Raw genomic sequence first — 26,197 nt, forward strand, 5'->3', positions numbered from 1 at the left:
GGGAAGGTGTGTTTAAATTGGCCACTCCATGTTGCACTGAGTGGCAGTACTTACTTTGAAGAGTCATTCTATGCTGACGAGTCACTTTAAGCATCGACTTTCTGTGGTTCTCCTGACCCAAACGTGACAATTAGTGATGAGCGAGTATACTCGGGTGACCTCCGAGTATTTTTGACTGCTCGGAGATTTAGTTTTCATCGCGGCAGCTGAATGATTTACAGCTACTACTCAGGCTGAGTACATGTGGGGGTTGCTAGGGAATCACCACATGTAATCAAGCTGGCTAGTAGCTGTAAATCATCCAGCTGCCGCAATGAAAACTAAATCTCCGAGCAGTCATAAATACTCGGAGGTCACCCGAGCAATGAGTACGCTTCGCTCATCACTAGTGACAATCTCTAGTGAGGCTGTCTAGTTTGGGTCACGAGATTAGAGGACAGTCCATGCATCGTGGTCCGTACTTGAACAGCAAAATATGGATGTGTGAAACCGGCCTTATGGCAAGAAAACTACAAGTAACCAAACCTTCAGGAGAAACAGAGGATTATTGGTACTGGAAACTAACAATTGAAAATAAAGCAAACCACCAAATGAAAAAAGGCTCTAAAAACCATGGACAACCTCCATGATTTGACATTTATCACTAAGAATGTCACGTTAAAGTTGGCTATGTCTATATGACGGTAATAAAGACACAAACAACTTAAAAGTACAGAAACTGTTTATTAGAAAATCATCCTATATCAATAAATTATATTCTGCTTTACAATGTAATTAAAAACAAAAAAGACAACCATCGATAGTCAATCTTTCATTATACGTCCGTTAGGATTATCCTGTAGAGGCCCAAAGGAGTTAAAAGGCCACAACTGCAAGACAAAAAAAACAAACAAACATGAGCCAAGATGTCATTTTATGCGATATTACCCCTGTACAGTTGTGTGTGTGGTGCTGCTGGGTCTGCAGCTAGGCCTGTCCCTTTCGTGAGGGTCTGAAGCTCATGGACCATGGCCTGGAGTGTCCCTGGGAGCTGCCAGCAGTGGATCTTGATGATTTCCCCACGTACATTCATAACAGCAGAACATTGCTCAGACAAACATTAATAACCTCAGTGATCACAGCCAAGCTAAGTACACAATACTGAATTGATCGAGATGTTTTGAAAACTTTGTTCCCATATCTGTATCATTTACATATTCATCCTGTGATTTCCATAATTTAAAACAATTTCCTTCTTGGTGATGTAAGTGCAATGCTCAGGAGTGTATAATGAAGAGGTATAAAGTCACCATTTTTAATGACTTTAGAAAAGTAATGTGAGTGTGTGGCGCTGCTGGTGAAGAATGATCAGGATTCCCATGTATAAGGATTAGTGACGAGTGAACATGCTCGGATAAGGCATTATCCTGGCATGCTTCGAGTAGTAACGGAGTCTCTTGGGCGTGCTCGAAAAATATGTTTTCCTGCAGCTGTATGTCTGTCGGCTGTTCGACAGCTGCAACATATGCAGGGATAGCCTGTTTGGTAGACAATCCCTGCGTGTTTTGTGGCTGTAGAGCAGTTGTGAGACATGCAGCCATGGGGACTCCCAAACATATTATCTGAGCATGCCGAAGTCACTCGGTTAGCACCCAAGCATGCTCAGATAAGGTGTTATCAGAGCACATTCCCTCATCACTAATAAGGATCAACTATAGTTTATTCTCAACGCGTTTTCAGGTCAAACCAAGCTCTTCCTCAGAAGAATCACAGTATCACAATGGCCTTATATTGTGGTTCTCCTGGGAATAGGTCGGTTTGACCAGGAAACGCGTTGATAATGTACTGCAATTGATTCTTCTACCTCTGAATCCTGATAATTGCTCACCAGCAGTGGTGCACACCGGCATTCCTTTTATAAAGTGTATCGACGTTGGACTTTTCCACCTGCAGCAGCTGAATCTCTCACAGCACCACAAGGAGAGCGCAGAAAGCGCTTAAAAATAATGTTACCTGGTTAATCCCCTATATCTGCTTTTGTTAATATTTAGTTCATCAATATTTTTAAAGAAACACTCCAGGGAAATATCCACGAGGCTATGCCAGAGCAGTGTGTGAAGGGTCCAACAATCGTAAAATTGGTGTCTGCTGAACTACAGCCAGAAAATTCACTGTGTAATGCTAAACTAGTGCTGAGACCCCTTTATTTATTTATTAGGTATATCCTAATGAAGCAAAATTAGCTATTTGCCAGGATTATGAACTGATCACTGTGGTGGCCACATTTAGAAAGAGGCAATCATTGTTGAGCCCCAGATGACCTCCAACAGGTGGAGCAGCAGAATAGGACAATATTCAAAACTTTTACGAAAGGTTGTCTAGGGTTTACATTTTTTCCTAAAATAAGGAAATCTACTCCCCCACCCTCAATGTTTCAGAGGTCTTCTTTGCTCCTGCGATTACAATCTGTACATCTACATACTTTCTGTGCCAATCACTGGTACACCGTGAGCCAGTGCTTGGGTGCCGTGGTCATGTGGATGTACAGCATGTCACTGACGCACTACACCGAGCCCAGTAGGGGCAACCTGGACAAAGCTGAACTTACCCTCAGACAAACTCTTCCCCGGATGAGGGCATAAGGGACAGGTCCATAGCTTCTAGAGTCCGTAGAGTTGTCTAGATTGTCTCCTTCTAACCACACGTGGCCTTTGGGTACCTGTGAAAACCGGGAAACCATTTGGAACATTGAAAACCATCTTAAAAGGACAGAATAACGACCATGGTCCCAATTCACAGGAAAATCATAACGGGTGAGGAAAATCTGTCACAATTTTATTCTATCTTGACACTGCATGTCAATGAATAGACAGAGTACCTGGGCTTTGTTACCACCCTGTGCCAAGGATCCAATTAAGTTTTGCCAATAAAATCGGATCTTTTGTGTTTGAACAATGTTAATAACTGACAGGAGGACTTCATGCTGCTGGAGCACAAAATGAGCTATAATGTGTGGGCAAATATGGCGAAAACTGGACAGCTTAGATTCTGGGCTCTACTGAAACACTTTCTAGAGCCTTTCATTACAGTTCCAGGTAGCACCAATATGGGGTGTCAGGGTAACCTCCATGAGGAAGTATTGGCGAACAACCACTGGATTCTCCAGCTACTAAGGAAGATCCGAGGGTCACCAATATAACCATACTGCCTTCTACTGGCGGGAGACCACACCAGATATCTTCACAAAGCAGTTGTGATATTCACACATTTCATAGTGTTAAATGGCCTACAGTAAGCATGGGCTAACTATAAAACATGTATTAATATCTTCTAAGCAAGAAAATGGGAGAACTACAATTATCTGAAAGCTGGATGGTTGGGTCATTAATTTAATAGACTTCAAAGAGGTCATTAGGATGCGGACTGAAATTCTGCTCTTCTGTCGCAATAACAGCATGAAGAGGGCAGACACTCGTCAACATCCTGAGGCCACAACCAAGGCCAGACCTGTTAGTGGGCCCGTGATTAGCTAAATGGTAATTGATTGTGACACCAATTACACATAATCTCATCATTTTATCAGAGTGGGCTTGTCAAACTTCTAATTAAGATCACAGTTCAGTCTATGTGCACACGGGATCCACAACACATTGCCATCATGTCCATCAAGAAGTCTAAGGAAAGACTCTCTACATTTGCTAAATTAATGAGTGTTATCTGGGAAGGCCGTCCGGGATTTCTATAGGTTCAAAACAGTTAAACCTCCCATTTTGTGGTGCTCACAGTCTAACGAGTCCAAACTGTTCTTAAGGCAATCAATTATTAAGTGACTAGTAGAAAAATGTGCGCTAGTGTACCACCCATGGCGTGAGTGCAATATATGGCAAGGTTTCCTCCGATGACCCTCCACCAAGTCCCAGAGTCACTCTTGTCAATATTCTTATTTCTTGGTTGTTTAGAATTATCTTTGCACGCATATTGCATAAATACATAGTTAAGTTAATTAAATAAAAATAATAATTACTAGAGTGTAGATACTAGGGTGTAGAAAAGTAGTTTAAAAATAAATTCAACAATTATTAACTGAAAAGAACCTTTAAAGAAAAACTGTCACCAGGTTTGGCCGATATAAGATATGGCCACCACCTTTCTGGGCTGATATGCAGAATTCTATAATGCTGTATATATGCCCCCAACAGAAATCTTTAAATACTGGCCACTGGGGCTTTTTAAGATTTGTAATTTCCAGTTTCAGGAAACAACACATGTACATAGCCACAATGGTCAGATTCCAACCCTACCCTTTATACTTAAATATCTATTGCATGGTGTCAGCACGCATGGTGTCGGCCAGGGGTGCGGCAGAGCGCTGACTGAAACCAAACTCTCCCATGGAGAATAAAGTTAAGCAAAACCTGCAGGGAGAAAATTATGTGCAGGTACAGGGCAGGTTAATGCTATTAACCGGCAGATTTACCCCATATCTACAGGCTAATAGAGTTTTTGCTGGTGCCAGATTCCCTTTAAACTTAGGACACCTCTTTACAGTTCCCAAACCTGTGATTGCCCAATTGCTTGCACTCAGTATTTCAGTATAGAGTATAAATCAGTCATGACAGGTACGGGGGCATTCAGCAGACCCTCCCATAGCAATCCATTGTCACTTTGTGATCACAGTGGAGGATAAGCATTTGAGAAGTGGCCGCCCCTTGATCATGTATTTACATTTCACTGTCAGTCAACCATGGCATTTAAGTGGTTAACAGCATAGGATGGAGATCAACTCCACTTGCTGCTATTAAGTTCCCACGATGCGTTTAACACTGTATTTTTGCTACCCAAAAAACAGTGTTACAGTTCCAGCAAAGTTGATGGGATTTGCAGAAATCTCACGCCCACTGTGTTTTTTTACGTTACGTGAACTGACCTGCAGTGCGTTTTTGAAATTCGTAAAATGTCAAATTTCTTTTGCGTGTATGGTGAGAAAAACACTAAAAATGCATGTAAACTGCACCTCACAGGATAAATAAAGTTTTATCAAAGACAAATACCAAGAAAAACAAAGCAGCTTTATTTAAATCAAGACATACCAAAACCTTGCCAAATCCTCATGATAGGACGTAGACTTAGAGACAGATACCAGCTGTGTATCACAGCCATCATCTTAAAGGGACTCTGTCACCTGAATTTGGAGAGAACAATTTTCAGCCATAGGGGCGGAGTTTTCGGGTGTTTGATTCACCCTTTCCTTACCCGCTGGCTGCATGCTGGCTGCAATATTGGATTGAAGTTCATTCTCTGTCCTAGATTGTACACGCCTGCGCAAGACTCCAAATTCAGGTGACAGAGTCCCTTTAAAAATGCAAGCTCACTTCCCGGGGCCGCATAAAAGACGGGGACCCGACGTATGATGTAATAGTACATCATATGATGGGGAAAGGTTAAAGGACAGGGACTAGGAGTCTAAAATGGACTCAGTGACCAGCACGAAAATTGCAAGATTAACAATTTTCTTTACTTAATAAAAATTGTGATCTGAATAAAAAAGAGCCATTTTTTTTTTTTCAAATACATGCAACACTAAACCCGAACTTAATAGATAATTATCTGATGATAGAGATGAGCTGCTTTGTGGTTAGAGTGAATTTTAGTCCAAAGTTTGGTTCGGGTACAAAACTCTACTGCTGTAAAATGGTTGTAAGGGTTAGGGGGCTGCAAAACTCTCTCTCTTCCCTTTACATCAGGGGACTGCATTCCTCGAGGGCCGCAAACCATGCGTGTTTTCAAGATTTCCTTAGCTTTGCACAAGGTGCTGTAATCATTATGTGTGTAGGTGATTAAATTATCACCTGTGCAGTACAAGGAAATCCTGAAAACATGACCTGTTTGCAGCCCTTGAGGAATGCAGTTTGACACCCCTGCTTTACATGACCATAACATCAGGCTTACTAAGGAATTACTGGATGTCTGACATGTGGCGGTTCCATATATTTCACCTATTGTGATGTAGAATACATGTAGTGAAGTTTCAGTGTTACATCAATAAGTGTCAGTGTGATCCATTAAGGGGATAACCCTAACCCCATAAAGCCTTCCACAAGGACAAGGTACAGCAAGGCTTAGAGGAAAATATTTCTTGGATTTCTCTTAAGATTTTCCCTGGCATATAGAAATGAGCAGTGTATAGTCATCTTGCATCCTCCCCTTCTCTTGGGACCACCTACAACAATTATTAAGAAGTAATAATAATAATAATCTTTATTTTTATATAGCGCTAACATATTCCGCAGCGCTTTACAGTTTTGCACACATTATCATCACTGTCCCTGTTGGGGCTCACAATCTAAATTCCCTATTAGTATGCCTTTGGAATGTGGGAGGAAACCGGAGTACCCGGAGGAAACCCACGCAAACACGGAGAGAACATACAAACTCTTTGCAGATGTTGTCCTGGGTGGGATTAGAACCCAGGACCCCAGCGCTGCAAGGCTGCTGTGCTATCTACTGCGCCAACGTGCTGCCCATTCTTCACTTCCCGACCTCTATCATTCAGAAAACCCCAAACTGTGACACATAAAACATTAGTCACATGTGGAAGATGTAAGTGCCAGAGAAACATTGCCCATCTCCCTCTTGTACAATCTTTTGGCATCTTCTGGCATAAAACCTCAGAAGAACTTTAGCGGCTTCTGTCTTCACAACCTAAACCCCCATGCCATGTGTAGCCAGTGACTTGGGGACATGGGCGGGGAATGGCACAGAAGTTAAAGGAGAATAAGGCTTATGAGAGAACTTAATCTCGGTGGCAGATAATACAAGGAAATCTTTTCTTCTCCACTATCCCTACCGGAGCCTATTTAAGTGCTTCCCACATTGGAGCAAGCATCAAATGTAATTGCCTCGTCGCCTGCGGGGGTTCATTTCACTAAAGCAGCTTTTGTGGCTAAACCACAGGTGTTACCTTTCTTGATTAAAATGAAATATGATGAAAGGCGACAGTAGCAAATGACATCTACAAGCTTGTAATGAATTGTATTTATTTGATTGGGATCCCAGCGGGTTATTTATACAGTCACATGACCGATCCATGGCCATTCTTCATTTCCAATGCACAAAGGATCAATGTACAAAGTTCGATATCTCTGTCCATCTCTCTGGGGGGACACTATTTAATTAGCTGGTCGTCTGCTAGAGAACACAGAGAATATTTAGTTAGAACAGAAACTTTCTTAAGAAAGCGTTGTAAATAGGGAAGAGAACCCAACAGAGAGACCTTTTATCAACATAGAATACAGGTTCTTAACGTCTTGTTTGGAGACCTTTAAGACTAAGGGTACCGTCACATTTAGCGATGCTGCAGCGATATAGACAACGATGCCGATCGCTGCAGCGTCGCTGTTTAGGTTGTTGTGTGGTCGCTGGAGAGCTGTCACACAGACAGCTCTCCAGCGACCAACAATGCCGAAGTCCCCGGGTAACCATCGGGTTACTAAGTGCAGGGCCGCAGGGAAGCTGACGCCGGGGGACAGACACCGGAATGTAAGTATGTAGTGTTTGTTAATTTTAACTTTTACAATGGTAACCAGGGTAAACATCGGGTTACTAAGCGCGGCCCTGCGCTTAGCAACCCAATGTTTACCCTGGTTACCAGTGAACACATTGCTGGATCGGCGTCACACACGCCGATCCAGCGATGACAGCGGGTGATCAGCGACCAAAAAAAAGGTCCCGATCATTCCCAGCGACCAACGATCTCCCAGCAGGGGCCTGATCGTTGGTCGCTGTCACGCATAACGATTTCGTTAACGATATCGTTGCTACGTCACAAAAAGCAACGATATAGTTAACAAAATCGTTATGTGTGAAGGTACCTTTAGATTCCAATGGTCAAAAATACAGCCGATTTTCAGCTGCGGATATCGGCTGCATCTTACAATGCCGGTGAGTTTTGGGAAAACTCCTGTACATTCTGTGAAATACATCCATAGCATCAGCTGTCAGGAGGTGTGGGTTTGGGATCATCTGTACTGTGGCTTTCCAGCACCTTTTTCCACAGTGTCATCTGCAGCAGGTCCACAGGAAATGAGGTAAATGAGAAGGCAGTCTAAGGTACAGAGAAGCAGAGGCTTTTCTGAGAGGAAGGTATGCGGAGTGGCACAGTTCTAGTTGTGTGGATGGGATTTTATGAGATTGTGGATTTGGTTGAGCACACATTACCAGATCAGGCCTTAGTCCAGTAATGATGCCAAAAGCTGCTCCTGTTTAAGCAGTGACCAGACATCCAGAGATATCAGGCAAAAGGAGGGAAAGAACGTGTATTATTGATGGCCTGCACGGGATAGAGATTTATTAGAGTGATTATACATGCAATAAGGCAAATCCACTAACATTTAAAAAAAAAAAAAAAAAATGGCCAGTCCATGTCCAAAATATTGGACAGAGGGAACAACCAAACACATGTTCAAAATAAGAACCCTAAAGTTTTGTAGCATAGCGACTGGGATATGGACTTTAATGTCCGATTGTTTAACAGACCCTGGAACCAGAGCTTCCACAACTCTTCAGATGATTGGCGAGAAAACACTGTTGCATTAGTTAAAGTTCTTTAAAATATCAGAAAAATGTACTTAGAAAAATGCATGGTGCTTCAGTGAAACCTGGTGCTGCATGAGAGTCACTGGTGTCGGGGAGATGCATTTCATTGATGGTATCATGTATTCACAGAAGTACTGCTCTATAGTGAAAGAGAAGATGCCGCCATCACTCTGCGCCCTGATACACAAGCACTTTTCCAACATGGCAATCATTGATACAAAACACATCTGTTGCATTTCCAAAGAAGGTTGACAGAGTCAGTGGCAAAGTGTCTCCTGATCTGCACCCAACCGAACCCCTATGGGGAATTCTGGAGAGACAAGTTGTTGTCACTCTCCGTCCAGGCTCTATAAAGAGCTCCTTGGTGCTGTCCTTAAAAATCATGAAGGTCGTACAAAATACTAGATGATGTAGTAGCTTTTGATATGGGGTGTATTCATTTTTGCATCAACTAATTTGATTACAATTGAAGATTTATGTAATGAAATTTATATTAACCAGACTTTCATGTTAAGGGTTAAAAATATGTTCTATGAAAATCAGTCTTCTAAAAACGTTGGAAATTGTTCTTGAGTTCAGTGAGATATGGATTAAAATCTTACTTTTCCAAGGGGGTGTACTCATTTATGCTGACCACTGTACATCCAAGTAGTTTGGATCAGCCTGCTTTCTACATATGGACAGACAAGGCCTATACGGATTGTGGAGTAGTACACTCAGGGCCCAAGCAGAATGACAATGCGAGTAATAGTCTCAGTCTGTGGATTATTATTCAGAGTCAAGTGCCTGTAAATTGATTGATATATTGCTCTAATCGCATCTTAACAGTATTTTTTTCATTCGTCACAAAAAGAAAACAAGGTGGGCAGTATTAAACCCCTCCGTGCTAATTTGGCTGGTCTCCCTCTCTCGTTTTCAGTACCGCGATTTGCAACAAAGATTCACTCATCTCTATTTACTGTCCCTTTAAGGTAATAAGACAGATTATGGGACAGAGGAAAGGTGATTTAGACGTACACAATTGTTAAAAAGAATAATTTTGCAAACAAAACCAATTGTAAATGGCTAACACTAATGTGAATATGATATTATCAGAATGATGTCCACAGTGAATGGATCACAGCTCCGAGGTAATTCCACTTATCGGTGCCTCACACCAGACAACGCATTTACACTATGCAGCTATTGATTGTCAGGGGAGCGTTACTGAGAAATGCAGACATATCCCAGTTCTTTATCACACACAAATTGACAAAAAGTTCCCTGTCTATGGCTCAGGGCTGTATTAGGGTCATTAATAAGTACTCATTCCTCCTAAGTGACAATTCAGCTGCACTGTTCTCTGTACGTCCTCTCAAAGCAGTGGGGTTACAGACGCGGATACAATAGAAAGAGGATGAATTGGATATTAATAATCTGAATTCCGTCTTATCTTCAGGTTTCTCTACAGCAGGTTTTAGCATTGATCGTTTACACTTCTGATATTCTTGGTGAAGGAGGAAGTGCGTGAAACAGAACAAATAACAGGTGTTGCTATGGTATAGTTAAAGAAAAAGGTATTTGCACATCAAAAGAATTCCATTATCATTATATTATAAGACCCTACAACAAAATACTAGTTCCCCAATAAATATTTATTTTTATGTAAACTAGATGGAGGCCGGATGCTATCACATCAGGAGGGAGGTAATGTCACAATGGGGGCAGGCTTTGCAGAGTTGAGAATCTCCCACCCATGTCCTCACCCACCTATCCACTCTTTCCCCATGTGCTGACTTCTCCCGTCTGTGCTCTCTTCTTTGACCTGTCTACCCTGTGTGTTTTCCCCCCTGTCTTTCTCCTTCCTGTGCTGTGTTCTCCCCTCAAAGACAATACTGACATTACAGCAGGAGATCGCAGAGGATACAATTTGTGAGGTAAAATATTTTTAAAAACAGTCAGTGAAATATTTTCCCTCACCAAATTAATCCTCTGTGATCCCCTGCTGTAATGTCAGTATTGTCTTTTGCTTCCTCCCCTGGCCAGGAGATGTGGTATGCTGCGTACACGGAGAGACACAATTTTTAAAATGAACATTTGTTCATGGGAAAACCCCTTTAATGTGACCGGCTTCCTCTGCCTGTAGACATGTCGCACATCTACTGCCGGGATCAGCCGAATGATTCAATGCGCCTGCATGAATTATGCACAGGCGCAGTAAATCAGACCGCCGCCATCTTTGTGGAGACAGATAGCTGCAATCACATTAAGGCTGCCGTCACACTAGCAGTATTTGGTCAGTATTTTACATCAGTATTTGTAGCCAAAACCAGGAGTGGGTGATAAATGCAGAAGTGGTGCATATGTTTCTATTATACTTTTCCTCTGAATGTTCCACTCCTGGTTTTGGCTTCCAAATACTGATGTAAAATACTGACCAAATACTGCTAGTGTGACGGCAGCCTAAAACTGCGCATGCATTCCTCCTGTACAAAGATGACGGCAGTCAGTGAATCATTCGGCTGATCCCGGCGGTGGCATGTTCGCGATGGTGTTCCGCTGGTGTTACCGCGCAAGATGCTGCATACGGCGTATACAGTGTATGTGTGTGTGTGGTGCGACGGCGCACACACCAGCAGTTTCCATATGGAGACACCCATCACTTGGGTGTCCCAATATGGAGGTCGATGAACTTCTGCCGCTTGGAATTCTGGGATTCGGACACACATGGACGGAACAGGATGTGAAGACATTACAAGGTGAGTATATATTAAAGGGAACCTGTCACCCCCAAAATCGCGGGTGAGGTAAGCCCACCGGCATCAAGGGCTTATCTACAGCATTCTGGAATTATGTAGATAAGCCGATGTATCCTAAAAGATGAGAAAAAGACGTTAGATTATACTCACCCAGGGGCCTTCCTGCTGTTGGTTGGGGTCCGGCGCCTCCCATCTTCATAGGATGACGTACTCTTCTTGTCTTCATGCTGCGGCTCCAGCGCAGGCGTACTTTATCTGCTCTGTTGAGGGCAGAGCAAAGTACTGCAGTGCGCAGGCGCCAGGAAAGGTCAGAAAGGTCCGGCGCCTGCGCACTGCAGTACTGTGCTCTGCCCTCAACAGGTCAAAGTACGCCTGCGCCGCCACAGGAAGCAAAGAAGAGGACGTCATCGTATGAAGATGGGAGGCACTGAACCCGGACCGCGACGCCCATGAGACCGGGCCGGGACCGCCCCTGGGTGAGTATAATCTAACTTGTTTTTCTTATCTTTCAGGATACATCGGGGGATTATCTACAGTATTACAGACTGCTGTAGCCCCTGATGGCGGTGGCCGCAGTTTATATACGAAATATGAGGTGACAGATTCCCTTTAATTCAAAAAATCTTTTGAATTTTGTATTATCTCATAGATCTGGGGTAATATAGCATCACAGAATTTTGGTTTATTAGTTTTACAGTGCCTTAGACCAGTGATCAGAGTAGGGACTAGGTACATAAAAAAAATGGATTTAAAAAAATTATAATACAAACAATTAAACTGCAGTTTAATGTGCTGCTCCGGTCGTCTTCTACTAATTGTGACCTGCAGGATTGCTTCAGTGTTTGTTAGGTGAACTAGAAGTCACTTCTCCTTGTAAGTCCATGAGAACCAGAACGAGGCCAGAACCAGGCTCCCATGGACGTACACTTAGCTTGTGACCGTTACCTCTGACTTCAAGTCAGTCAGACGCTGCGGAACCAGAGTGGCGTGGAGAACAGCCGAAGAGGGTGGCTAGTGAGGGAACATACATTAGTGACACCACTCCAGAGGTGAAGTGAAAACTAGAGTGGTGCTTTAAGTTAGGGTTTCTATCTAAATCTCCACAAAAAAAGTTTCAGACGAAATAGCTGATGGAACCAATCACTATAATGAGGAAGATGGAGTCCCTTTAGGCCAGTATTTCCCAAACTCCAGTCCTCACGGAACACACGGGTCATGTTTTCAGGATTTCCTTAGTATTGCTCAAGTAGTGGAAGTATCATCAAGGCATCAGGAATTCTCTCACCTGTGCAACACTATGGAAATCCTGAAAACATAACCCGTGGGGTCCATGAGGACTGGAGTTTGGGAAACACTGCTTTAGACTCTGCTTGGTTTCTGTTCCATTCTTGTTTTGACATTTTTGGCATACACAAAAACGTAGGTGACCATGATTTTGCACACCTCTAAAAAGATGGATCCCATCGAAATACAGGTCAGACTGAGTCTGTCATCCTCATGCATAGTTCTGAAAGGTTCTGTCTAAATTACGCTTTTTGCTGAATTTGAAGGACACCCAATGTCAGTGCTCAGCGTAGATCACAAGATAAATGTGAATTCAGCTTTAAGCACAATCAAAAATGTTATGTACGCCAAAATGCTACCAATAAAAGCTCCAACTTATCCAGCAAAAAACAATCCCCCTCTCAGGTCTATCACCTGACATTGGAAATACAAGGTTTTTAAACGTTACTGGTAACTAAAAAAACAACAACATACAGTAGCTGTCCTAGAAAACATCCAGCAAAATACACACTGTTAGGCCACGTTCACATGTTCAGCATTTGGTCAGTATCCTACATCAGTATTTGTAAGCCAAAACCAGGAGTGGGTGAAAAATGCATTAGCATCCACATAAATGGCTTTACCAAAACAGGAAGAGCCCACAGAACAATTAGGCTATATTCACACTTAGCGGTTTTTACCGCGGAACCGCCGCGATTTTGATGCTGCGGGTCCGCAGCAGTTTCCATAGCGTTTACAGTAACATGTAAACCCTATGGAAACCGCAAACCGCTGTGCACATGCTGCAGGAAAAACCGCGCGGGAACGCAGCGGTTTACAACCCGCAGCATGTCACTTCTTTGTGCAGAATCGCTGCGATTCTGCACCCATAGGAATACATTGAACCGCTTACTTCCCGCATGGGGCTGTGCCCACGTTGCGGGAAGTAAGCGGATAATGTGCGGGTGGTACCCGGGGTGGAGGAGAGGAGACTCTCCTCCAGGCCCTGGGAACCATATTTGGGGTTAAAAAATAAAAAATCTGGTTATACTCACCCTCTGATGTCCGGAGCTCCTGGGCGCTGCACGCGGCTGTCCGGTCAGAGTTGCTGTGCGACCAGGACCTGCGGTGACGTCGCGGTCACATGACCGTGACGTCACGAAGGGTCCTTCTCCCACAGCATCTTAGGAACCGGACCGCCGGGTGCAGCGCCCAGGAGATCCGGACATCAGAGGGTGAGTATAACCAATTTTTATTATTTTTAACATTACTATTGATGCTGCATATGCAGCATCAATAGTATAGGCGGAAACCCGCAGCGGAAAACGCGGAACAAACCGCGATAAATCTGCAGGGAGAACCGCAGTTGTTTTGCCCTGCAGATTTATCAAATCCGCTGCGGGAGAACCCGCAGGGACCCGACACAAGGTGTGAACATAGCCTTAAGGAGTTGGGCGTTTCCAGAAACAAAAGCATGGCCGAATGTAAGGGTACTACACATGAGCGAGAGAGAGAGAGATGTTTTTCAAGCTCCAAAGTTCGGGTCATCATTCATTTCTATGGGGTTTGGGTCAAGGTTCAAGTTTGGGTACAGTTCTCGTACCTGAACCGAACTGTGACCTAAAGTTTGGTCGAGGACGACGAATCCGAACTCTCTCCCCCCCCTCCCGTCCGCTTATCCCCAATGAGAACTACAATGGCATATTTCTAATCTTCCCTCCGTAACAGCCACTGCATGCTTATTTCTTGAAAATATCTGATAGGCCCAAAAAATTACTGCATCCATAGTGGGATTCTAAGAGGGGATTTTATTTCTAAAATGGGTTCACTTATAGGAATTTATGATGTTGTTGCACCTCAGTGATCTGAAAATGACAACCACAAACTATTCCAGGAAAATCTTTACTAGAAAAGCCAAACACCACTTCTTCATAGTAAAAACAGATCCAATACAAATATGTCCACAGGCATTAATACCATAACCCCGAAAAAGTTAAATAAAAAATGTCAGACAACAAAGAAATAAAAATACAATGTTATTGCATTGTAGATAAAATCCCCTTAGCAATAAAGGGCCCATGGAAGTACACTTGGGAAAGTAATGCTGTAAGGTTTTAAATGAAATGGCAAAGCCATTACCTGTGAGCATGGGGACTCTAATTTATTATTATTATTATTATACATTTTTATAGCACCATTTATTCCATGGCGCTTTACATGCGAATGGGGCAAATACAGACAAGTACATTAAACATGAGCAATACAAGGCACACACAAGTACAGGAGGAGAGTGGACCCTGCCCGCGAGGACTCACGTTCTACAGGAGATGGGTGAGGATACACTAGGAGAGGGTGGAGCTGGTCAATTTATTAGTAGAGGGCTACCTACCTGTGCTGGCTACACAATGTACACAGGTATATAAGATACACCACTAATAGGTCAAGTAACACATAGTGATGCTCTAGGTACAGCCAATGTAAAAAAAAGATGGCTGCCTTATAATAAGCTATAGGAAAAGCAAAGAAATATTACTGGAATTTTTTTTTTTTAAATACTGGATCCATTACAACTGGAGGACAACTTGGCCTGAGAATTTTCAGCATATCCCCCTTAAGTAAATGTTAAAGGATTATTCCCATCTCTGCTTTTCCTGGCTAAATTGGACCGGCTACAGGAGGAAAGGGCTGCTATGAGGCCATGTCCATAATTCACGAGTTAATGGGATAACGAGTTTTCTACATCTGAAATGTTGTTGTTTTTAAATCTGTTCAACTTCATACTCTTCATTTTTTTTATGTCCATGATATAAATGTTCACCCTCATCTAATTCCATTTTGCAGCCATTCTTCCCATGTGCAGAGCGCGGGGGGTGTACTTACATATGTGTGCCTCTTGATGAAGTCTGATGGGCTGCTAGTACAGACTTTGTCACCTTCCAATCCAATTACCCTTTTGCAGATGTTAATGCTTGGCTTGTTTGGACTCTTTGCAATTACAATGTCACCCCTGGAATCAGATAACCCTTTTAGAAGCCCAAGGAAAGCAAACGCAAAAGCATCACAACATTGTAAGCAAAACATAAAATATACAGTATATATACAAAAAAGAATGTTCCACAGGGGCAAATCTTAACAATAATATTAGCAAGCTTATATGTAAGAAGGGAAAAAACAAAAAGCATGGAAATATACTTTTAATAGAAGATCTGCACCTGGCATCCTGACTGAATGCCAAAGCTTGAGAAAGTCCTGCAATGCTCCAGTGAAGCAGCAAGCAAAGGAGACGGAGCCAAAGGTAGCTATGTCAGCTCATCTGGGACCGACTCCCCCATACTTCTAGCTGGGGACGGAAAGTGCCAGCTGCCTGTGACAGACGAAGATTAGGGAGGGGGGAGAAAAGGAACTGCTTCACGGACTCATGGGGTACAAATGGTGCAGAGGAGGGTCTGGATCCCTTAGCAAGTGTACAGAAGCTAAACAGTAATTAAAGATCATGTTGTAGAAGACTTTTGGTCTACTTCTGACTTGTTTCCTACTACACTGCCTGACTGTAAGCTCCTCACGATTCAGAAGCATTTTCTAGGAAAGGATTATACATTGTGAGGGTTTTCCAATTCATAAGAGACCAAAAACTAGCACAACTTCAATCTCCTGAATTTGTGACACATTTTGTCATGTACATACAGTATTCAAACTAGAGATGGGTGAACCCGAACAGTAAAGTTCGGCATCCGTAGCGAACACCTACTGTTCGGGCACAGACACCGAACACGGACTTCACCAGGAAGTCCATGTTACTGCTTGGGGTCGGCTGCCCGAACACCGGGTGTTTGTCACGCTGTCATGTGCATGACAGGGCGCCAAACGCCGCTTCTGATCAGCAGTGAAATCATTCCCGCCCGTCAGAGAGCCGCGGTTCCCATGCTGTCAAAAGACAGCGTGAGCACTCAGTTGTGATTGGAGGTATAAAGTTTACCTCCGGTCACTGGTGACAACAGCTCCCATCATCCGACGCCTGCTGCTGCTAATAAAAGCGAGAGCATGAGTGGCTGACGGGATCCTGCGATGTAAATAAATAATAAAAGGCACATCTATTAGATGCACCAATTCTGGCACTTTGCCCGGCTCTTCCCACTTACCCTGTAGCGGTGGCAAGTGGGGTTCATATTTGTGGGGTTGATGTCACCTTTGTATTGTTAGGTGACATCAAGCCCACAGATTAGTAATGGAGAAGAGTCTATCAGACACCTATCAATTACTAATCCTATAGTTGTATGGTAAATGAGCACATGGCCAGAATAAAGTCCTTTATTAGAAATAAAACAAAACGCAGTTTTACTTTTTATTTTAAAAACAACAAACACAGTTATACTCACCTAACGCCTAATTCCACCAAAGCCCTCGTCTTCTGTAATAAAACAAAAATTAAGAAAAAAACAATATCCCTCACCTATCCGTGATTCTGTTACATGCCGTAATCAATGTCTGGGGGATGAACAGTTTTCAACATGGACGGGTTGATTATAACTGTGTTTGTTATTTTTAAATAAAAAAGTAAAACTGTGTTTTGTTTTATTTCTAATAAAGGACTTTATTCTGGCTGTGTCTTTATTTACCATATAACTATAGGATTAGTAATGGGTAGGTGTCTTATAGACGCTTGCTGCTTAGGTCACCGACCACTGGTTTAACAGTGGTGGCTGAACAGGCAAAGTGCCTACAAGCGCTCCCGACAGAGCTTGTAAGCACGTCTCTGAATCTGTCTGGGATCTCTGGAGTGCACTCTTAGCTCACGGTTCAGGCCAGCTGCCTCATAGGGCGTTATCAGAGAGCGCACAGTCTGGGCCAGTCACTAGTGGGTCACTAGTCTGAATTGTCAATAAAGAGCACCCCTCCATTTCTATGTGTCTACAAATCCTTGGAGGAATCGGACTGAACAAATATTGTCCACAAAGTGGTGATAAAGAATTAACACCATGTGGAGATTGCACAGGCAGCATGTCTCAGGCACCGGCTGTCGGATTTCAGCCATGTATGTTTCATGCTGCAGCATTTCAGAGACGAACATACTTTACAAGGGGACACTAGATCTCTCCCTGTGTGCTTGTATAGTGAAAGACCTGTCAGTCACTGGCAGTGGGTGGGGAGAAGCCACCAGGTCCTGACTCTCCCCTGCGGCTCGGTCCCCAGAGGCTTTTAAAGTATACTTTCTCTGAAATGCCGCATTATACATGGCTGGCATCACACAGCCAGTGATTGATACATGCTGCCTGCCCATTATGCAGCATGTAACAGCTGTCGGTTCCCCTGTAAGGGTTATTACAGGCTACAGTGCAGTACATCTACAACCAACTGGATGACTGTAAATGATAATGCAATATAGCATTCAGGAGAATGAGGACAGCAACAAGTCAGGGTATAATAATCATCAGTCCTCCACATCTGGTGGTGGGATAACAGGATAGTAGGGGCCAGCCCTCCACAGCTATGGATCAGAACGCGCAAAGTCAATGACAACTAGAGGTGGCCACAACACAATCTGCCGAGATAAAGCAAAAATAATATAAAGTGATAAGATTTCACAATTTGGCAAGAGCTTACTTACTTGTGAATTGAATAAAGGTGTCGACTCAAGTTGTCGCATACTAAAATGTCATAATTCTGTATGGTGGGTTCCATTGACGGCCCAGAACACTGCAGGAGAGAGGTTACATGTGACTATCACACCAATACAGTTGTCATACGCAAATCACTGAAATAAAGATTACTTTTCCATATGAAATAACCAAGTGAGACTTACAACCACTATTTCTCCAAGATATTCGAATGTGCAGTGAGCTATGCAGCCATATTGAATGGCGTACCCCAGGAAACCCAGCGTCTTCCCGATCACCTTCCTGATCATACTAGATGTTCTTTATTATTTCGTTATCTGCTGACCTGTAAGACAAATACAATAAAATCATGTCTACTGGGATAAGAGGTTCATACATTTGCTCCTGAATGTTTTGTAAAGGTAGAAGCTTTCTCATTGTAATATGAATATCTTTATTCAGGGGTAAATCTGTTTAGGATTGATTCACTTACGGGGATTGCCCCACCACGCTCCACGCGTCCTACTAGGGCATACAGACATCATATGCCTTCTGATTACTGTATAAAGGGAATCTGTCAGAAAGATCAACTACCTCAAACCACATATAACGGCACGGGTGAGGCTGGTGCAGGAAAGGGAAACAACCTTGTGAGGCAGAAGATCGAGAAGTGCTTTGCTACACCAAGAGCACTTAACCCCTTTATCCCGAAGGAGGTTTGCATGTTGACGACCAGGCCAAGTTCTACAATTCCTGCCAGTGTCACTTTATGAGGTAATAACTCTGGAACGCTTCAAAGGATCCCACTAATTTTCAAATAATTTTTTCATGACATATTGTACTTTAATGGTAACATGGTAGTGGTGACATTTCTTTGATATGACTTATGTTTATTTGTGAAAATGTTCCAATTTTTAAATATTTAATTTTTATGTCCTTAAATCAGAGATATATCGCACAAAATAGTTAATAAATAACATTTCCCACATGTCTACTTTATATTAGCACAATTTTTGAAACATAGAAACATAATTTTTTTGTTAAGAAGTTATAAGGGTTGACTACCAATTTCACATTTTTTCAACAAAATATACAAAACTGTTTTTCATAGGGACCACATTACATTTGAAGTGGTCTATATGAGAAAAAAATAACAAAAGTGACATTATTCTAAAAACTGCAGCCCTCAAGGTGCTCAAAACCGCATTCAAGAAGTTTATAAATCCTTCAGGTGCTTCTCAGGAATTTTTAGAATGTGGAAAGAAAAAATAAACATTTAACATTTTCACAAAAATGTTACTTTAGACCCCATTTTTTTTCTTTTAAACAAGGGTAACAGGAAAAATGGACCCCAAAAATTTCTTGTGCAATGTCTCATGAGAATGCCGATAACTCATATGTGGGGGGGGGGGAAACCACTGTTTGGGTGCATGGCAGAGCTTGGAATGAAAGGCGCGCCATATGTCTTTTTGAATGCAAAATTTGCTGGAATAATTAGCGGAAACCATGTCCCAATTGGAGGGCCCCTGATGTGCCTAAACAGTGGAACCCCCCCCACAAACGACACCTTTTTATAAACTAGACTCTTCAGGGAACTTATCTAAATGTGTAGTGAGCACCTTGAACCCACAGTTTATAACAATGAGCTGTGAAAAAAAAAATTCCCACAAAAATGTTTTTAGCCCAAAGTTTTGCATTTTCATAAGGGTAACAGCAGAGATTGCACCATACAATACTTCGGGTCAGTACGATTACAGCGATACCTCATTTATATAGTTTTTTTTATGTTTTGGCGCTTTTACACAGTAAAAACTGTTTTATAGAAAAAATAATTATTTTTGCATCACTTTATTCTGAGAGATATAATTTTTTTATTTTTCCACTGATGAAGCTACATGACCGCTTGTTTTTTGCAGGACAAGATGACGTTTCCAGATATGCCATTTGTATTTATATTAGGCTTTTGATTGCGTTTTATTCCACTTTTTAGTCTGCAAAATGATGAAAAATAATGGTTTCCCCCCTCTTTTTTTTTTTTCTTACAGTGTTCACTGAAGGGGTTATCTAATGGGACAGTTTTATGGGGTGGGTCGTCACTGATGCGGCGATACCAAACATGCACTTTTTATATATAAATACCGTAAACATTTACCAGTAAAAGATATATTTTTTAAATTATTTTCTGAATTGTTTTAAAAACAAATCTTTTTTTTAACTTTTTTATTTTGTCCCACTATGGAATTTTCACTTTCAGTAGTCTGATCGCTGTTATAATCCATGGCAATGTACAAGCATTGTTATGGATTATAACTGTCAGTGCTGCACTGACCAAAGCCTCTAAGGGTATGTGCACACATATTCTGGTCCTCTGCAGATGTTTCCACGGCGGATTTGATAAATCTGCAGGGCAAAAACGCTGCGTTTTTGCTGCAGATTTATTGTGGATTTACAGCGGTTTTTCGGCGCATTTCACTGCGGTTTTACACCTGCAGTTTTCTATAGGAGCAGCTGTAAAACCGCTGCGGAATCCGCAGAAAGTGACATGCTGTGGAATATAAACCGCTGCGTTTCCGCGTGTTTTTTCCGCTACATGTGCACAGCGTTTTTTGTTTCCCATAGGTTTACATTGTAATGTAAACTCATGGGAAACGCAGCTGCAGAAACGCAGCTGCGGAAACGCTGTGTATCCGCAGTGTGTGCACATACCCTCATACTCTGCGCATGGTCTGAGTGGCTTGCCGTAGCCTGGTGACCCGGATGTTGTCATGATGACATCTGGTCACCGTGACAACAATCAGGATTCTAGGATATTGTTGCGGGTCTCCGATCCAAGGGCAGGGGGGCTTCCTTCCCTCTGCTTACTCGCTATATGCTGCTATCACAGCATTTACGGGGTTAAAGGAGAGCTGGGTGTCAGCTGTCATTATCAGCTGACACCCGGCGGAGATAGTCTGCAAGGCCTCTGTGCGCGCAAAATCGCATGGACGTATTCAGTACATCTAAGGTCGGTTAGTACCATCCAACCAAAGACCTGCAGATATATGCCATTTGGGGGGGTAGAGGGGAATGGTGGGGTTACTGACAGATTGAAGGAAAATAAACCAGCTCACCCGTGATGCATAAACCAATCTTCGGGAGCACGGACCTACTGTGTCCAAGTGTATAAAGTCCAAAAAAGAAGAGAATGTCCAGCTTCACCGAAACCGTAAAAAAGAGTTTTCTTTATTCACAAACTTTAAACATGGAGGATACAGACTTCAGCACAAACCAAATGGGTAAGAATCTCAACGCGTTTCTGGAGACTAAGCTCCCTTAATCATGAAACGCGTTGAGATTCTGTATCCTCCATGTTTAAAGTTTGTGAATAAAGAAAACTCTTTTTTACGGATTCGGTGAAGCTGGACATTCTCTTCTTTTTTGTTACTGACAGATTCCCTTTAGAGGGCCTGTCACCAGGTCAAAAATGGACTGTTTTCGTTGCTTACAGGGTAGTAATTCAGAGGAACCTAAAGATACGCCTAAACGAAATCCTGTCAGGAATGCCCCTTGGTAAAGACCATGACAATTATCACTGAATAAAAAAGCCTATAAATCTGAAGCGTATGGCGGATATAAAAATAAATAATAAAAATTACAGAATGCTCATGTGTACAGCTGGAATAAAATATGAGCAAAAATTGGCCATTTTTGGTATGGTGACCCTATTTAAATCAGGTTTTTGTAACTTTTTTTTGCCTTCAATTATCTATATTACTATCTTTATTAAAACAATTAATGTGTATGTATATATGTATATATATATATATATATATATATATATATATATATATATATATATATATATATATATACCGTATTTTCCGGCGTATAAGACGACTGGACGTATAAGACGACCCCCAACTTTTCCAGTTAAAATATAAAATCTTCTCAAAAGTCGGGGGTTGTCTTATATGCCGGGTGTCGTCTTATAGGGTGGGTGCGGAGCAATTTGCGGTCGACGTATATAGTGGGGGGGAGTGGTCCCGATGACGAGGTGGGGGAGCGCCTCACCAGGAAGGTGTAAGTGAAGCAAACGGTCAGCGTCTGGGATGCCAGGGTTATGCAAAAAAGAGAGAGCGGTGCTGTGCCTAGAAAAACACTCCTCTTTCACTCATCTGGCTCACCCTTGTATCCTATTATCTCCTTCTCTGCCTCTGCTTCACTTACACCTTCCCGGTGAGGTGCCCCCTCACCTCGTCATTGGGGTCGCTCCCCCCACAATATGCGGCGACCGCAGATTACTCTGCACCTGCCCTATAAGATGACACCTGGCATTTTCAAGGGTTAAAAAGTAGTCTTATACGCCAGAAAATACAGTATATACAGATATATTTATACACTGGCCACAAGGCCTTAGACAACATTCGTACTTCATGGTCTTTAGTGAAGGCTTTTCAGCAGATTCCTAATGATCATAGGCTGGAAGTCAATAAAAGACAACACCTCTGTGTACGGTAAGAGAGAATGCGTTATTCATGAGGTCACAGCTCACCTACTCCCCCTCCCTACACAATAACCATTGCTCAGGACAACGCATGCGCAGATAATGCTTCTATACAAACACAAAGGGCCTGAGGCAGGATATTGCTTTGGGAAAAAAAACAACAACCAGGAAATATGAATCTAACATTAGGCGTAATGGTCTCTGTGAAAATTGCAAGTTTTTTTTTTTAAATAGGGATATGAAAAATATAAAAAAAAACATTAAACATAAAAAAATCGATTTAAACAATATGGCATTTTCTGACAACACATCCCTCCTAACATTCATAGATGTGTGGGGTGTCTGGCAGTTTGTGAACATGTATAAGTTTCATACATGTATTAGTAATACTGATTTATGCACAAACTAGTAGGAATAGATCCTCCCTTCCATAACTACAGACATTACATCAGCAGAGGTCACCGAACAATTGGTATGTCTATGGCCCCCGAACAGCAAATCACATGGCATTATTACCAAATCAATGAGAAATGACTGCTATATGCAGATCCCCCAGAAAATGGTAGTGTGGCCCCAAATAATCACAATGTACAAATGGGCAGCTGTCAGAGGTTAATCACCCAGATGAGCAATGTAAGTAGAGCGGGATAATATTATAGAATATTAAGTCATATAATGTGACCTATGACTAAATCGGGAAGATGAAAAAATACATATATAATAAAAATGCACTACACAGAAATATAGCATACATACGGGTAACATTTTAGTTAACAGCAGAGGCAAATATAGAAAGAACATTTAGAAGAACAAACAATATAAAACTGTGTTAATATTTCACACAAAACAAAAATGTAAATATACCAGAAATCATTCCGATGGTCTAAATGGGAGAAAATGAAGAATCGACAATGAAATGCCTTCTTTGGAAAAGAACTGATGTCATGGAAAATAGTGCAACGTGAAACGAGTCTTTTCGCCGTGTTCCGTTCCTGCGCTCCTCGCCTTTGGCCCAGCCATATCCTTCTATCCATCACAGGACTTTTTTTTTCTTATGTTTATAAAATTAATCACAGCCCGCGGGGTGGAAATCGCTTCAAGCCTCATGAATGACATCCAAGAGATGGGAACGGATTAGTTTGCAGTTACTGCCAGTTAAAGCGCCAGGTGGCTTTTTCCTGCACTGAAGGTGTTACTGATAATCCCATTACACTGGTACTAAATCTTGCAGACATCAAAATTATCAGCGACGTTCCTTTTCATCCCATCCTTTCCAAGTGACTGGAAGGAGCTTCACCTGAAAGAAGTCAAATCCACATGCAGCTGCTGTTTTCGCAGGCAGCCGATTCCCTGAGAATGCCAATCGCCTTCCAATTTCGCTGTGCTGGTGGGCTCGCTATTCCCTGCCCAATAAAACAATCCTACAGCTACAAATCAAGTTTAATCCTACCAGGGACCTCATGTAGGTCTCCTCTTCCAAAAAGGCAGCAGGCTTTGACTGCCTATCTCTGACACTGTCAGGGGAATACCCTTCAAATCCCAGACCTACTTAGAAGAATAAGCCAAGGATCACAAAACATGACCTCTAAAACCTTGATAGAACTAGATTCTGACCCGGAGGCATTCATTCTAGGTGGAGATTAGAACTTTGCATAATAAGATTACACAGCAAGTGAATGATATCAAGGGAATATCCATATGCAGTCTTTTGGGGGTTTTGTTTTCTCTCCTTCCCTTTTCGGAGGGCAGAGCACTCGTACAATATGCGATGGAGACACAACGGAGCCTGCTCTACTCTGGCTGAAATTAAATAGATTCACATAAATTAGTCCTTTGCTTTATAAAGCCTCGATTACGTCTCGCATTGACAGCCCCTCTGAGAGTTGGGCTTGTGTTTGCCCGCTATTTACTACGAGCAGTTGTCCAAATAAGACACAGAAAATGAAGTTGAGAAATATAGTGGATACAATACGGGAACACATTGTTCCTTGTAATCTGGGATTACAACTATTAACATAAGAAGATGGAGGAAGTTAATGCAAGGGTTCAACTTTGGGCTGACAATAAAGGGGGAAAAGCTTTAAGTCTGTATACAAATGGCAAAAATTAATGATACACACAGCAGAAATATATTTCCACCCCTTAGAATGAGCCTGGGATGAAGATTGATTGTCTATATGGAAATCCAACTTGTCGGGAGTATGCCGATCCAGAAGAAAATGGTCTCCCGTGCGGCAGCTAAGGCCACGTGACAGCAAGTCTCCGGAACTTCGCATGGAAAAACCACTTCTGCAACTACTCGCGTAACCGCAAACACTTATAGCGCTGACTTTGCTGTGCATATAAACAGCCAAGTTGCAGAGAAATGGCACGTGTCCTGCTCTAAAGCCCAAGGCCAGAGTGTTGTGTCCAATATGTGACCAGAAAGTCCAACACATCTGGAACATTTGTGACTCGCAACACGACATCACAGGAAATCATTACATCCAATACGGGAAGGTGTCGCTGCAATTTCAGTGTCTCCATGCAGCCAGAACCTAAAGGTTACAAAAATGGAGTCCATTCTATGAAACAACAAAAAATGGTTTCAATTCAGTGGTGCTGACAAATTAAAAGGGTGTGTGACAAGTTTAGTAGTTATCCCCATTAAATGCCAAAGGTACCGTAATTTCCTAATTGTTTGGCGCTTAACCCTTATGATCCTGAGCAGACCGGTAGAGATAACCAAGCACTGTATTCAGATCTCCCCTGCCATTCAATACAGAATGGATGGCGCAGAGGTTCGCAAGCTACACCTTCTTTTCATTCAGATGGGGTATATTGGAGCCACATTGTTGTCGCAGATGTTGGGTCTTATGGACATGATGATGACTTTTAAACTTTATACAAAACCTTTTTAATTCAAATAGTGTCTATTTAGGCTGAGTCCACACTTACATAATAAACTGCTGTAGCTCTAGATGCAATATACATAGATTGCCACCAATGGAGCCATGGGGCACAGGTGGAGGAGGGGTGTCCAATGTTTTTCTGGAAAATCTGATTTGATGCAATGTAAAGAGAGCCTTACTGTCCTAACTTTCCACATACCTTTCTAAGTTTGGAAGATGATTGAGAACTTTTTCAGGGCCAAAAACTATTCTTAAAATGGTATTCACTTTGCTATCATGGCTACTATAGACTTTAAGGATGCCACAACAGTAACATCTTATTGCTGCGACCTTCATTGGTCAGCTACAAATTGGTGGGGCAATCTGACTGCAAGTGTTCAATATTTTGACAGTGCCACCATCAGGGCTGTGAAGTCGGAGCCCATTTTGGTGAAGTCGGTGTCACGGAAATGGAGGAGTTGGAGGTTTGGCTTACCGACTCCACAGCCCTGGCCACCATAGGGGAAGTAGAGATTACACAGTTACACATGCTGCTCTCCTCTCTCACTAATAGACACTTCTCTATTTACGCTGAACTCCATTACAGGATACCTTAAATGGGTTTTCCAAACCAGACAAGCCCTTTAAGTACTCAACACCAGAATTGTTAGAGAA

The 26,197-nt window shown here is 42.3% G+C and overlaps 1 protein-coding gene across 2 annotated transcripts in view; it reads right to left on the reverse strand.

Moving 5' to 3' along the window:
• Window positions 1–709: 709 nt before the first annotated feature.
• The window catches only part of IMMP1L (inner mitochondrial membrane peptidase subunit 1), a 64,101-nt gene continuing 38,613 nt past the window's right edge, over window positions 710–26,197 (reverse strand). Inside the window, exons 1-6 of one of the 2 annotated variants that reach the window (XM_069738982.1) lie at window positions 23,517–24,152; window positions 18,376–18,515; window positions 18,181–18,269; window positions 15,456–15,582; window positions 2,588–2,698; window positions 710–869 (exon numbers count right to left, since the gene is read on the reverse strand). In XM_069738982.1, the coding sequence (XP_069595083.1) occupies window positions 804–869; window positions 2,588–2,698; window positions 15,456–15,582; window positions 18,181–18,269; window positions 18,376–18,480 (498 nt within the window). In that variant the 5' untranslated portion in view covers window positions 18,481–18,515; window positions 23,517–24,152 and the 3' untranslated portion in view covers window positions 710–803. Of the gene's footprint in view, window positions 870–2,587; window positions 2,699–15,455; window positions 15,583–18,180; window positions 18,270–18,375; window positions 18,516–23,516; window positions 24,153–26,197 lie in introns of those variants that run through there. The other variant, XM_069738983.1, reaches the window with a different exon arrangement.

The sequence above is a fragment of the Ranitomeya imitator genome, chromosome 9, assembly GCF_032444005.1.
Source record: "Ranitomeya imitator isolate aRanImi1 chromosome 9, aRanImi1.pri, whole genome shotgun sequence".
Classification (NCBI taxonomy): domain Eukaryota; kingdom Metazoa; phylum Chordata; class Amphibia; order Anura; family Dendrobatidae; genus Ranitomeya; species Ranitomeya imitator.